The sequence below is a fragment of the Pan paniscus genome, chromosome 4 (assembly GCF_029289425.2).
Source record: "Pan paniscus chromosome 4, NHGRI_mPanPan1-v2.0_pri, whole genome shotgun sequence".
In the NCBI taxonomy this organism is placed as follows: Eukaryota; Metazoa; Chordata; class Mammalia; order Primates; family Hominidae; genus Pan; species Pan paniscus.
In genome coordinates this window covers 54197904-54213676 of record NC_073253.2, presented here as the reverse complement: position 1 = coordinate 54213676, position 15773 = coordinate 54197904, and the positions used below count along the sequence as shown (strand labels likewise).

Here is a 15773-nt window from a genome sequence, read left to right as displayed (position 1 = left end):
CAAAGGGAGTAGACAATTTGAAGGCAGTTGCTAAATGAGAATCGCTGGGTGGTATGCAGAAAATAGCATGGTTAGCTTAGATCCCACAACCAGTTTTCAAAAATAAAGGAAGTAATAACCATTAGCATAATGAGAATACAAATCCCAAGTCTCCATTACTTTAGACAGAACTCTGCAGGAGACCACCTAAGGAAAATCTGGGGAAAAAGAAGTTTCCAATCAATTGCAGCAGATTTAACTGATTCCCTTCTGTGGGCACAGCATGGTATTGAGAGCTTTGGGGATTATCAGGGAAAGAGAGGACATGCTTTCTTTCCTTGAGAGATTCTGATTCTGGGTGAGACATGGTGACTATGTGCATCTGAATATGCTACAAGGATATAAACAATTATACAACGAACCAGAACTATGCTGGCTCAGTGCCCAGGGAAGTCGGAAGAATTCAAGTCAGGACCTTGAGTCAGGGATGAAACAGAAATGGTTTTATGAAGAAGTCAATTTTTCAGCTGAGTTTTATACATGAAAGGCCATCTCGTTTAGCCGAAAGTACAGGAAGGGCCTGTACTTAGCATGAGAGGCAGGAAAGCAAGAAAGCCTTTGTATAAAATATGGTAAAAGAATCAACAAAAGCTTCTGAAGCCTACATTTATATACAGAACTTATTCTTTATCCAAAATGTAATGTGGGGATTCATGAAGATGGCAGAACTCCAGTATTCTGCACATTAATAATGCAATGAGCATGTCTATGGCACTCTAATCCCTTAAAATTTCATTTGTAAAATATTTATCCTTGTTCTCATAACAGGGAAAATAAAATCCTAGGCTACAGTAACAAAATATATTATTTAACTTAATGTCAATGTTAAAAATAAAATAGTAAGAAACAGTCTGATATTATATTTCACAGTTATCAGGACTGTGATTGTAAATCCTATAAATGTCATATCCTGATTAACCTTTTAGGAGAAAAATACTCCATTTGTGTAGTTCTAACACTGTTTTTGAGATGAAGCAAAATTTCTCATCAATATTTCTATTCTGACTGTTTGGATATTTAAAAGTCATATAACCTAATTTCAATTATGTTATAAAGAATAGGGTTAACCAATAGCTACCACCTGAGGAGCACTGACTGAACCAGGCATACGGTAGGAATTTTACATGGTTTTATATGTGATACTAACAATAGCCTAATAAGGTACCATAACTCCATGTACATTTTACAGGGAAAGGAAGATGTGGAAAGTTGAATGAATGTGCCCTTGCTCACAAGGCAGGCACTCCAAACCACAGCATATTAACCAATTTGACAATCACCTCTTAGAGGGTTCTCTATTGTCTTCTCTAATAGGACCTGCAGAGGAAAAGATACAAATTCCATTCTGCTTTACCTCTGCAGTAAGTATGGAAATGTATCTCACATTGTTTCTTATTCATGTCTTTTCAATCTGCCTATGTCTTCAGAGAATTCTTATCACTACATTGGGAAAATTTTCTGCAAGCTGACATATCACACTTCCAGGGAATTTTTGTTGATATAAGACCATTATTTTGTCCCAAGAGTTCTCATAATTGCCCTTAGTATAATCCCTTAAGTCTCTTTCCACTGCAGTATTTATCTTCTTTTAAAAATAATAGTTAAATAAAAATTAACAATGTAAATTAGCTAAAAAAATTTTAAAAAAAATATATATCCATTCATTTATCTAGCCAGGCTGTAAATACTCCTCTGTTGCATAATCTTTCAATTCTTTCATCATACTTTCTTCTGATCTCTTCACTCCCTTCAAATTGTCTGCATATTTTTTATCCACTAGGATTGAGTTTCTGTGGTTGAAGCTCTGCCTAAAAGCTAGTTGGGAATCACAATCAAAATGGATTGTTCATCATTTACTACAACCTAACTATAACTTCCTAGTTTTTGCCTAATACAAGATCTGCTCTTTATGCCTTCATCATTTCCAATGCCAAATTATTCCAGCGATTTTTAATTGGTAGCATATTATTAATACACTATGCATCTTCTTTTGTATATTATGATATATTACTTCTTGTTGACATCTCAACCAGAAAAAAATGGTTGAGGAAAATGCTTATAAAGGTTATATAATGTTCAGATCTTATTCATTAGCAACTCTCATGAAATTTTCTTTGGTAAGGAAAGGGAAACAGCCCAATGACATTTGTGTTTATTTGTGGATTTTACTTATCAATTCACTCTTTCATTAGCTCTCATATTTGACTACAATTTCCTTTGCCAATTACATTATAAAAATCAAGTACATTTCCTTCAGGCCTTTTCAAAGTTTTCCCCAGTGACTTTTAATTTGACTTCTGATGCATGGACCTGCTTTGACAATATTTAAATAGAATATTTATACAAACTGATGCTTCTTTTCTACTCGTTTTAGAGTATATAAATTGATATCAGAAGGCTAAAATAACATCAAACAAAGTTATCCTGGAGCAGTCCATAAGTAAAGAACTATAATCTTCAGCTCCATCTCTCTCTACCATATTCATTACCTTTCCATAGTCTCATAATATTTTTCTAACCTTATGGTCTAAATGATCTCGTTCTGTCTGTCTATCCATTTGTCTCTTTCTCTCCCTCTGCAAATCAGATAACTACATTATACAAATATAAGAATAAAGATTAATATTATTCATATATATATATATATATATATTTAAGTTGTTTTATTCTAAGTTCATGTTACTCATTAAAACCCCACCATTGTTACCAGGGATTTATAACAGATTTATTAGTCCACTGAATTTACCCAACATTGCTACCAGGGATTTATAACAGAGTTATTAGTCTACTGAATCTATTCTGCCAAAAAATGTGCTGATACAGATTCTGCCCAATGAGCATAAAGCTATTTTTAAAAATATAATAATTATAATAATAGATCTATAATGTATATATGCTATAGGGTTAATAGGGTAAGTTTAATTTGCAAAACACCAAACACAAAATTAATTTCATAATTACTGAAACTAGAAGGCAAAGGTTCTGAGCAGGGGCCCAAGATTTATGTTTCAGGCATAATAACATTGGTGGACAAGGTTGTCACATTTCAGAGATGTGGTTATCATATCTTACATTTAAAGTTACAATTATTATAATGAAAGAAATAAGGTTGACAACTGTTTAAAGAATTTTTGAGTGAATAGTCCAGTATAAATGTTTTACTATAACACTGGAATATTTAAAGTTACTTATCTAAGAATTTAAATTTCAACTGCTTTGGCATGGATATCATCATTCTGAGGTTAGAACTTCTGTGACATAAGCAACTATTTTAGGAATTTGACAGCATTAAAACAAAGTTATAATAGTACTGTTCAAACTGGATGCAAGAACTCACAGGAAAAAAAACAATAAGTGAACATTTGAGAAGATAGGCAACTTTGCTAGCAATTAGGAAAAAATAATTAAAACAATAGTGACAGACATATCTCATCTGACAGGCAAAAATTTTAAAAATCTGATTTAAGGAAAATGTATGCACTGCGGTCAATAGGCTGAGGCAGACATCAGGTCCAGCATGACTCAGCAAGTTTGGAGTGCAGGTGCACAATTCTGCACATTATGTAACTACACCACGTAAGGCGCATTAGGTGATCACCCACGTGAGCTTGTAACTGGCTCAGAGCCACTATTGTCTGTAAAAGGTATAACTACCGGACTGACACTGTACCTATGGTTTGCACCTACGGCTCACACTCAGACAGTAAAGGCACGTTGAAACTGTGCATGATTCCTCTAGTGTTTTTCCAGCTACCCACCACTCACCCACTGACTCCCCTCAGACCTCAGTTAGAACCTGACAATTGGCATCACGAACAGGATCCCAAGGTGGGTGAGCCTTTGGTCCCTGCTGATTCTGGGTTGGCAATGTGGCCACAACATGGGTTGTGGTACCTGGTCACAGCTGTGCTGCAAGGGTGAACTCTGTTGGAAACCTGGCCAGCAGTAGATGGGTACTGAAAGGAGCTGGGCACATTCCTCAGCCCCGGGCTCAAAACAAACAAGCCCAGTACAAACACATCCCATCCTCCCATCCCACCACATATCGCCATATATCTCTCAAACTTCCTGAGCCCAGTACAAACACCACCAGGAAAGTCTCCGATAAGGGGACAGCCGTTCAAAGTTTTACTGAAAGAGCGGGAACCAAAAGAATTCCTTTGTTCCCCCTGTAACTTTCAGGCTATAAAAAGCAAACACTCGCATTGTTCAGGGCCCTCTTGTATGCTGTGGAATGGAGGGACCAGGTTCGAACTTGTAGTAAAGATCCTTGCCGTTTGGCTTTGACTCTGGACTCTGGTGGTCTTCTTTGGGGAACTAACGGTCTGGGCATAACATCTGGGGGCCCGTCCGGGATTCCCCAAGCCCACCAGACCCCTGGTCAACGGATCTGCTAGGATCGATCTACTGATAGGTGAGCTGGCTCGTCTCCGTTTGTCTGTCTGTGTCTGTTCTGAATCCGAATCTGTGACTCGCGAGGTCTGAAACTGGAGCTGGCACAGTCCTGGCGGACGCGCTATAGGACGGCCAGCGGAGACCGGTGGGAGACGTCCCCTGGCTCTCATCTGATCTATATTGCGATCTGAGCTGCCCTGGTTTGGCGGGCAGCAGCTGTCTCTGATCTGAGCTGCCCCGGTTAGGCGGGCAGCAGCTGTCTCTGATCTGAGCTGCCCCGGTTTGGTGGGCAGCAGCTGTCTCTGATCTGAGCTGCCCCGGTTGGGCGGGCAGCAGCTGTCTCTGATCTGAGCTGCCCCGGTTTGGTGGGCAGCAGCTGTCTCTGATCTGAGCTGCCCCGGTTTGGCGGGCAGCAGCCGTCTCTGATCTGGGCTGCCCCAGCGCGATCGCGATCCAGGCAGCTAACTCTGACCCGGGCTTCCGGTGCGCGCTTGCGATCTGAGCTGCCACGGTTGGGCGGGCAGCAGCTGTCTCTGATCTGAGCTGCCCCGGTTTGGCGGGCAGCAGCCGTCTCTGTCTGGGCTGCCCCAGCGCGACCGCGATCCAGGCAGCTAACTCTGACCCAGGCTTCCGGTGCGCGCTTGCGATCTGAACTGCCCCGGTTTGGCGGGCAGCAGCTGTCTCTAATCTGGGCTGCCCCGGCGCGACCGCGATCCAGGCAGCTAACTCTGACCCGGGCTTCCGGTGCGCGCTTGCGATCTGAACTGCCCCGGTTTGGTGGGCAGCAGCTGTCTCTGATCTGGGCTGCCCCAGCGTGACCGCGATCCAGGCAGCTAACTCTGACCAGGGCTGCCAAAGTGCGCCTGCGATTAGATATCATTAATAAGTCAGATCAGATTTCCTTTACAGGGATTCAAACCCACATTCCTTTACAGGAAGAGACTACAAATTATTACAGGATGGGTAATACCCAGAGCACTCCTCTATCTCTCCTTACGAGTAATTTCAAAGAAGTTAGAGCAAGGGGCCATGATCTTGGTATAGAAATCAGGAAAGGAAAGCTAATTACTCTGTGTCGCTCCGAATGGCCTGCCTTTGATGTGGGGTGGCCGCCCGAAGGGACCTTCCGACTTGCTGTCATCACTAGGGTAAAGTCCAAGATTTTCCTACCTGGGGGTGCGGGCCACTTAGATCAAATCCCATATATCCTCATATGGTAGGACCTTGTTGAGAACCCGCCTCCTTGGCTGTCCCCTTTCCAATTGGCCTCTGAACCCTGTAAGGCACTGGTTGCTCGACCACTAAAATCCAAGCAACCAACTGCCCCCCCCATCCTGTTCTACCTGACAGCGGGGACCCACTGTTCACAGAACCCCCTCCATACCCCTCCGGGCCCCAGGCCCCAGCCCCCCTGGCTGAGCTGCGGGAGGGAGCAGGCGGACGGGAGGCAGCCAGCACACACGGGCCCGCTGAAAGGGAAAGTAACTTTGAAGGGCCGGCAGGGAGGACGCGAGGGTGCACTTCGCGGACTAGCCCCCCTCAGCCGCCTGACTCCACGGTGGCTTTACCCCTTCGGGAAATAGGACCCCCAGATGACACAGGAATCCCCAGGCTCCAGTACTGGCCATTCTCCACCAGTGATCTGTATAACTGGAAAACTCAGAGTGCTCGGTTTTCAGACAACCCCAAAGATTTACTGGCTTTACTAGATAGTGTCATGTTCACCCACCAGCCCACTTGGGATGATTGTCAGCAGCTCCTACGAATCTTGTTCACCACGGAAGAGCGAGAGAGAATACAGATAGAAGCTAGAAAGCTGGTCCCGGGGGACGACGGTCAACCGACTGCCAACCCCGACCTCATAAACGCAACCTTTCCTCTGACCAGGCCGGCGTGGGACTACAACACGGCAGAAGGTAGGGGACGGCTACACCTTTATCGCCAGACTCTAATGGCAGGTCTCCGGGCAGCTGCTCGCAAGCCCACTAATTTGGCTAAAGTATATTCTATTCTGCAGGGAAAGACAGAGAGCCCAGCTACCTACTTAGAAAGATTAATGGAAGCTTTTAGACAGTACACCCCCATAGATCCAGAGGCTCCAGGAAGTCAGGCAGCTGTTGTAATGTCTTTCGTAAATCAGGCAGCCCCAGATATTAAGAGAAAACTCCAGAAATTAGAAGACTTGGAGGGAAAGCGGATTCAGGACCTCCTTCAGATAGCCCAGCGGGTTTACAATAACAGAGATACTCCAGAGGAAAAACAATTTAAGGCCACTGAAAAAATGACCAAGGTCCTGGCAGCAGTGGTACAGAAAGAGCATCTACAGCCAGAGTACACCCAACCTAGGCGGCCCCCCCGGCATGATAATCTGAGCAAAGACCAATGTGCCTATTGTAAGGGGGCTGGCCACTGGGTAAGAGACTGCCCCAAAAAGAAACCACGAGGACAGGGACCTGGACCCCCTAGGTCTACACCCGTACTAGTCACTCAAGACGAAGACTAGGGAAGACGGGGTTCGGACCCCCTCCCCGAACCTAGGGTAACTTTGCAAGTGGAGGGGTCCCCAGTCCAGTTCTTGGTCGATACGGGAGCACAGCACTCGGTCTTAGTTAAAACTAATGGGAAATTATCCTCCAAATCCTCGTGGGTACAAGGGGCCACAGGAGTTAAGAAATACCCATGGACAACACAAAGAACAGTAAACCTCGGAGCCAAGAATGTAACCCATTCTTTCCTGGTCATCCCTGAGAGCCCCTGTCCCCTATTGGGGATAGACCTGCTAACTAAAATGGGAGCACAGATCCATTTCCTCCCTGAGGGGCCCGTCGTGACCAACTCCCACAATCGACCCGTGTCCGTCCTGACTATAAACCTAGAAGATGAGTACCGGCTCCACCAGGAGAAAGCGGCCCCTGACCAGGACATAGCAACCTGGCTCCAGCAATATCCAGAAGCGTGGGCGGAAACGGGGGGCTTAGGTCTAGCAAAACACCATCCTGCCTTATTTATTGAACTTAAGCCTGGGACAGACCCCGTGCGGGTACGCCAATACCCGATGCCCCTAGAGGCCAAGAAAGGGATTGCCCCGCATACCCGCCGGCTCCTTGACCAAGGGGTCCTTCGCCCATGTCACTCACCCTGGAATACTCCATTGTTGCCGGTACGAAAACCTAATAGTGGAGAATACAGACCTGTACAAGACTTAAGAGAAATCAACAACAGGGTTGTGGACATACATCCAACTGTACCTAACCCATATACCCTCCTAAGTACCTTAAACCCTAAACATCAATGGTACACTGTTTTAGATTTGAAAGATGCTTTCTTCAGTTTGCCTTTAGCCCCTCAGAGCCAAAAGCTCTTTGCCTTCGAGTGGAATGACCCTGATAGGGGCATAAGTGGCCAACTGACATGGACCAGGCTGCCGCAGGGATTCAAAAACTCTCCTACCCTGTTCGATGAGGCCCTCCATGAAGACCTGGGTGAGTACCGACGTAAACACCCTGAAATAATTTTACTACAGTATGTTGATGACCTCCTAATTGCTGCTGAGACCCAAGAAGCTTGCATCCAAGGGACCAAGGGTCTCTTACAAGCTCTGGGGAATCTAGGCTACCGAGCCTCGGCAAAGAAAGCTCAAATCTGTAAGCCAGAGGTAACATATCTAGGGTACCTGCTTAAGGGAGGGCAGCGCTGGCTAACAGACGCCCGGAAACAAACTGTTCTGCAGATCCCCAGGCCACAATCCACCCGACAAGTGAGAGAATTCCTGGGGTCGGCAGGATTTTGCAGACTATGGATACCTGGGTTCGCAGAACTGGCTAAACCCTTGTATCAGGCAACACGGGGGCAACAGCCATTTAATTGGACAGACGAAGCCGAGTTGGCCTTCCAACAGATTAAAACCGCCCTACTCTCCGCGCCTGCACTAGGACTACCTGATGTTACCAAGCCCTTCCACTTATACGTGGATGAGAATAAGGGTGTCGCCAAGGTGGTAATAACTCAGAACTTAGGCCCCTGGCGGAGGCCAGTTGCCTACCTGTCGAAGAAGTTAGACCCAGTAGCTGCCGGGTGGCCCCCTTGTCTCCGAATGATTGCGGCCACGGCTCTGATGGTGCAAGATGCTGATAAACTTGTCATGGGGCAAGAATTGCGGGTTGTTACTCCACATGCCATCGAAGGTGTACTCAAACAGCCACCTAATCGATGGATGAGTAACGCCTGGCTCACCCACTACCAAGGACTACTACTAAAGCCTCTCAGGATAATTTTCCTGCCCCCAACGACCTTAAACCCTGCCTTGCTGCTGCCCAACCTGGACCTAGACGCCCCACTCCATGACTGCACCAAGATACTAGCTCAGGTGCACGGAGTTCGAGAAGACCTGCAGGACCGCCCACTTCCTGACGCCGACCTCGTCTGGTTCACTGATGGGAGCAGCTTCATGCATCAAGGCCAGAGGTACGCTGGAGTGGCAGTAACTTCAGAGACTGAGGTAATCTGGGCGGAACCCCTGCCCCCAGGGACATCGGCCCAGAAGGCCGAACTGATAGCGCTCACCCAAGCCCTTACCTTAGGGGCGGGGAAAAAGCTGACAGTATATACAGACAGCCGATATGCTTTTGCAACGGCGCATATACATGGGGCCATTTACAGGGAGCGAGGGTTACTGACGGTTGAAGGAAAAGAGATAAAAAACAAGCAAGAGATCCTAGCCCTGCTAACAGCCCTATGGAGGCCAGAAAAATTAGCCATTGTACATTGCCCAGGGCATCAGAAACTAACTACTCCAGCTGCTCAAGGCAACTTTCTGGCAGACCAAACTGCAAGGAATGTGGCGAAGGCTCCCAGCCGACTCCTTGCACTCCAGCTCCCTGACCCGGGCCCCCGGGACTTGCCATATTTCCCTGAATATTCAGAACAAGATCTCCAGTGGATTGACAAACTTCCCCTGAAACAAATCCAGAATGGGTGGTGGACTGATACTAATGACCAAACCATCCTACCAGAAAAATTAGGACAACAGGTGTTAGAACACATCCACCGAACCACCCACCTGGGGGCCCGGCGGATGATAGACCTGATCAGACGCTCCAAGCTCAAAATCAGACATATAGCTGAGACGGCCAGCAGTATCATGACAAGTTGCAAAGTCTGCCAGCTTAACAATGCATACCCCCAATCTCAAGCTGCAGCAGGAACAAGGCTCAGGGGAACCAGGCCTGGTATCTACTGGGAAGTAGATTTTACTGAAATAAAGCCAGGAAAGTACGGGTACCGGTACTTACTTGTCTTTGTAGATACTTTTTCAGGGTGGACTGAAGCATTCCCAACCAAAAGAGAAACTGCTCAGGTCATAGCAAAGAAAATTCTGGAAGATATCCTTCCCAGGTATGGCTTCCCCATCCAGATAGGGTCAGATAATGGGCCCGCTTTCGTCGCTAAGGTAAGTCAGGACTTGGCTTCCATCCTTGGGGCAAATTGGAAACTACATTGCGCTTACAGGCCCCAGAGTTCAGGACAGGTAGAAAGGATGAATCGGACCTTAAAAGAGACCTTAACTAAATTGACTATAGAGACTGGCGCTAATTGGGTAGTCCTTCTCCCCTATGCTCTGTTCCGGGCCCGTAATACCCCTTACAAACTGGGCCTTACCCCTTACAAAATCATGTATGGCAGACCTCCACCCCTGGTTCCTAGCTTAAAAGATGACCTGCTTAAGTCTGAAATAGAAAATGTCTCTGAATTCTTATTTTCCTTACAAGCCTTACAGAAAATTCACCAAGAAATCTGGCCCAAGCTGAAAGAGCTATATGAGACCAGTCCCCCACCGACACCCCATCCGTACCAGCCGGGAGACTGGGTCCTGGTTAAGCGACACCGACAAGAGACCCTAGAGCCCAGGTGGAAAGGACCACTCCAAGTACTCCTGACCACACCCACCGCCCTGAAGGTAGAAGGCATTGCGTCGTGGATCCACTACACCCACGTCAAGCCAGTGGACCCAACCTCCGACCTTCTGGGGCCAATCATGGCGGCGGCTGAAGCACCGGACACGTGGACTGTGGACAGAGCTAAGAACAACCCCTTAAAACTCACCCTGCGCCGGCAGCATAGCTCACTGCAAACATGCAGTTAGGTAGTCTAACTCTAACATTGGTCGCCCTAGTGGCCGCTGGGGAAAACATAAAGCCAGCTCCTAATCCCTTTGTCTGGAGATTCTGGCTTTATGAAAACCAAACCCACCCTGGGCAACCTCATAAGCCCAGGAAACTAGCGGCCAGTGCAGATTGCCCGTCCTCAGGGTGCAATAGCCCAATTTTACTAAATTTTACCGATTTCCCAGTAGCCAAACCAGTGGCACCAATAATATGCTTCAAGTATGATCAGACTGAATACAATTGTAAGCACTATTGGTGGCACCAAAGTGCCGGCTGCCCTTATACCTATTGTAACATCCATAAATACCAATGGTGGGGTGGAAAAGAACAGATAGATCCCAGATGGCCCTTCCATCGCAGACGAGATAGAGACCTTTCATATACATGGATAGTTAGAGACCCCTGGAACTCCCGCTGGACCATGCCTCAACACGGGGCTGTATACTACTCCTCCGCCTCCACATGGCCTAGCAGTCACCTCTATCTGTGGCGGGGTCTAGTGCAGGTACGGCCCCTGGTCCATGGAAATATCCAGCGACAAGAAAACCGCCTGACACAAGATTTACGTCCTTTTTCCTGGTTAAAATTATTGCAAGAAGGATTAGAACTTGCCAACCTTACAGGACTTCACAGCCTGTCTGGCTGCTTTCTGTGTGCCACTCTAGGGCGTCCACCGCTAACCGCTGTCCCCCTGCCATGGGGATCCTCCACCTCTGCCCAAGCTAACAACCACCGAAACCTCTCATATGCCCCTATCCCTAACGTGCCACTATACCTAAACCCCAGTCAAGAAAAGTTTCCCTACTGTTTCTCAGGAACTCATTCCAGCCTCTGCAACATCACTGCAACGCCCCCTAACATCACCTTAAGGGCTCCGTCAGGCATATTCTTCTGGTGTAATGGAACATTATCTAAAAACCTATCAAGCCCCCCTGTTACCAACCTACTGTGTCTTCCTGTCACATTAGTTCCCCGGTTAACTCTACTTACTGCCGGCGAGTTCCTAGGGTATACCGGTAACTGGACTAGTGCTGTTAGTCACCCAGACCCTAGACCGAGACCTGCACGAGCCATATTTCTCCCCCTCATTGCAGGAATCTCCCTCACCGCATCCTTCATGGCGGCCGGACTGGCTGGCGGAGCCCTAGGTCACACCCTCATAGAAAGTAACAAGCTGTACCAACAATTTGCCGTTGCTATGGAGGAGTCAGCTGAGTCCCTTGCGTCCCTCCAGCGGCAGCTCACGTCCCTAGCACAGGTAACCTTGCAGAACCGGAGGGCCTTAGACCTACTCACTGCTGAAAAAGGGGGAACGTGTATGTTTCTAAAGGAAGACTGTTGTTTCTACATAAATGAATCAGGGCTCGTGGAAGACTGGGTCCAACAGTTACGCAAGTTAAGCACAGAAGTAAGAACACGGCAGTTTGCTTCAGCTGCAGACCAATGGTGGAACTCATCTATGTTTTCTCTGTTAGCCCCCTTCCTTGGACCCCTGCTGAGTCTACTATTTCTGCTTCCCGTAGGACCTTGTGTTGTTAACAGAATTTTGCGGTTCGTTAAAGAAAGGTTTAACACTGTACAACTCATAGTCCTCAGAGCCCAATACCAACCTGTAAACGCTGAAACAGAATCAGACTTATAAGACCCAAGACTGGCTCTAAAAAATACCTGAAAAGAAAGGGGGGAATGAAAGGAGCCGGGCACATTCCTCAGCCCCGGGCTCAAAACAAACAAGCCCAGTACAAACACATCCCATCCTCCCATCCCACCACATATCGCCATATATCTCTCAAACTTCCTGAGCCCAGTACAAACACCACCAGGAAAGTCTCCGATAAGGGGACAGCCGTTCAAAGTTTTACTGAAAGAGCGGGAACCAAAAGAATTCCTTTGTTCCCCTGTAACTTTCAGGCTATAAAAAGCAAACACTCGCATTGTTCAGGGCCCTCTTGTATGCTGTGGAATGGAGGGACCAGGTTCGAACTTGTAGTAAAGATCCTTGCCGCTTGGCTTTGACTCTGGACTCTGGTGGTCTTCTTTGGGGAACTAACGGTCTGGGCATAACAGTACCCCACGAGCACGGAGAAAGCACTGAAGCAGCTGGAAGTGCAGAGCACCGAGAAGGAATGAGCCTTTGACAGCAGAGTTGGATGGGCGTTTTTTCTGTGCTACAAGAAGTACACTCCCAATCCCTGAGGGATGCAGTGCAGGAAAGGGCCTTTCGGGCACAGGCAGGGTGCCTGGAGGCCCAGCTACACAGCTTAGAAAAAGACTTAGAGGCTGCCATGAATGGGGATCTCCAGGTGCAGGTGGGGTGCCTGAAGGCCTGGCATAGGGTTGGAAAGGGAGTTAGAGGCTGTTGTGAATGCAGGCCTGGGTCCGTCATCTCAGCCAGAGACCCCTGCTTGGTCTGGGTCTGCACCGTAAAAAAGGGGAAGATGCCCCACCTGCAGAGCCTCCCCATCATGGAAGAAAAGGGGGCCCCAACAAGTGACCCACTCACAGAGGTGGATAGATTTGACTTTGGCCAGGGTTGACTGAGAGAAAATCGATAAGCAGCCCAATGAAGTACTCTTAACTTTGTGGAGATAACTGTCTCAAGAGCAGCAATTCCAGGAAATGCAGAAGGGGAAGGAGGACATTGCTGTATGACCTGGTCCCACTCAGGTGCTTCAACTCAAAGACTACTTGCTGCAGCCAGGTGGAAATGTTGAGCTTTTTCTGTTTGATTAGGGAACTGGCTGAGGTGCCTGGCCTGGGGGGACACCAGACAAATAGAGGCCACATGTGAAATTAGCAATCCACTGGTCCTCCACCAACATACAGCGAGTGCTGGCACTGGTAAACACCAGCGCTGATATATTCTGGGGGTGGATGTTTTACATGGCCTGACAGCCATCCCATCTATTACAGATTTGATGGACCGCTTGATGATGGAATTTGGACAGTGCCACTATGTGGTGGACTTGATTAATGCATTTTCAATTAACATTGCTCTAGAGAGCCAGGAACAGTTCGCCTTCATGGGAAGGTGACAGTGGACTTTCATAGTGTTGCTGCAGGGATATATGCATAGCCCCATCATATGTCATGGTCTTATTGATAATATTATGTTAACCTCTGATTCTCTTGCAGATTTAGAAGCGGCAATGCTCCTCTTGCCTAGAATTAAGATAGTGTGGCTGAGACTGACTTCCTGGCAGCTAAATAGGCTATTCAGCAGGCACAAGCCCTGTGGGTAGTTGACCAAGGGTGCTCATTTGAGTTGGATGTGCATGTGACCACAGATGGTTTTGGCTGGGGCCTGTGGCAGAGCATGGAGTGCTTGAGAACACCAGTAGGCTTTTGGTCCCAACTATGGAAAGGAGCTGAGCTCCAGTATTCACTGATAGAGAAGCAGTTAGTAACTGCATATGCTGCCCTTCGGGCTCATGAGAGCATGGCAGGACAGGCTACAGTTGTCGTGTAGATGAGTTACCTGATAGCAGGATGGATGTGTTCATCGATAACAACCCCCCGGACTGGGACAGTGCAGACATCCACTTTAGCAAAGTGGGGCACCTACTTGAAGCAACAGAGTACGCTGAGTACAAGTCCCTTAGCAGCAGAGTTGCAAGAGTTCTTGAGACCGGCAGTCCTAATGCAAGATAAGGCCATGGGGCCTAAGAACATGGGGCCTGAAGCACCCCTACATGCTGAGCCTTCACCATTTAAGGAAGGGCATCCCCCCCTATGCCCGATGGGGCATGGTACACAGATGGGTCTAGCTGGGGTGCTGCTACTGCCTGGACTGCTCACAGTCCAGCCTAGTACTGACTCCATATGGTTTCATACCGGGTATGGACAAAGTAGTCAATGGGCTGAATTCAGAGCAATATGAATGGTGATCACCAAAGAGGTGACACATATGATAATCTGCACCAATAGCTGTGTGGTCTACTGAGGCTTAACCTTGTGGTTAGGCACCTGGAAAATACAGAAGTGGCTAGTTGGCCACTGGCCCATGTGGGGCTAGACCATGTGGCAAGACCTATGGGAGGAAGGATGACCTCCTATGACCAGGATGGAAACGGATGGTAACCTGTTGTTGCATGCCCCAATGCCCCTAAAGGTAGGGAAATAAAAACCTGGCTTAATGCATAAAGTAAATTCAGGTAACATCATCATGGGGTGTTTGCCCGTCATAACCTGGAGTTGTTGCTCCTTGTATTACTGCTGTGGCCTCTGGGTCTGGGGTTCCACCCTGTGGGCATGTTTCTCCATTTAAAAGACTCCTTCAGCCTAGGGAGTAGAATTTAAGGCCTATGTGTCAGACCTGTGTGTCCAGGGCCTTTGTCCCCAGAGTGTACGTATAAGGCCTGTGTCTTAGACCTGTGTGTCCAAGGCCTATGTCTCCTTTGGCATTGGGGGTGGAGTGTAAGGAAAATGGATGTGCTGCTCTCAAAAATAGGCCGAAGCAGACACCTGGTCCAGCATGACTCAGTGAGTTTGGAGCACAGGCTCACAACTCTGCACATTATGTAACCACGCCACGTGAGGCACATTAGGTGATCACCCATGTAAGCTTGTGCTTGGCTTGGAGCCACTATTGTCTGTAAAAGGTACAACTACCGTGCTGACGCTGTACATACATCTTGCGCTCACGGCTCATGGCCAGAGAGAGAGTAAATCCATGTTGAAACTGTCTACAATTCCTCACGTGTTTTTCCAGCTACCCGCCACTTGCCCACCAACTCCCCTCGGACCTCAGTTAGAACCTGATATCTGACAAAATCAAGTGTTACAACAATGTGATAAACAGGTAACCCTCATACACTGATTGCCAGACAGTAAACTAGTATAGCCATTGTGGAGAGGAATTGAGCATCGTATAGGGAAGTTGGTAATCCTCTTACTTTAAGATCCAGCAATTCAACCTCTGGTCATGGACCTCAAAGAAACTCCAAATGAGAACAAGCAAACATGACAAGAATATTCACAGTAGTACTCATTCATTCATTTATTTATTCATTTCACAAATATCCATTGAGTTCACTGCTGTATTTGCTTGGGATATCTCTGGGACTGAAACAATTCTCCCTATCTTCATTGGTATGTTCCAGGACACTGCTTTTGGGTACTGAAAAGTTTAAAATCACCCTAACCACCAATGAGGCAACAAAGTAGTGTGTAATC

The 15773-nt window shown here is 47.2% G+C and overlaps 2 protein-coding genes across 5 annotated transcripts in view; one reads left to right on the top strand and one right to left on the bottom strand.

Moving 5' to 3' along the window:
* The window catches only part of LOC134730401 (uncharacterized), an 87740-nt gene extending 77065 nt beyond the window's left edge, over window positions 1-10675 (top strand). The window contains exons 2-4 of the mRNA XM_063604354.1: window positions 3684-3867; window positions 6188-6350; window positions 10203-10675. Of these exons, the coding sequence (XP_063460424.1) occupies window positions 3684-3867; window positions 6188-6350; window positions 10203-10576 (721 nt within the window). The 3' untranslated portion in view covers window positions 10577-10675. The remainder of the gene's footprint in view (window positions 1-3683; window positions 3868-6187; window positions 6351-10202) is intronic.
* The window catches only part of PDE4D (phosphodiesterase 4D), a 1528950-nt gene that overhangs the window by 735962 nt on the left and 777215 nt on the right, over window positions 1-15773 (bottom strand). The window lies entirely within an intron of this gene.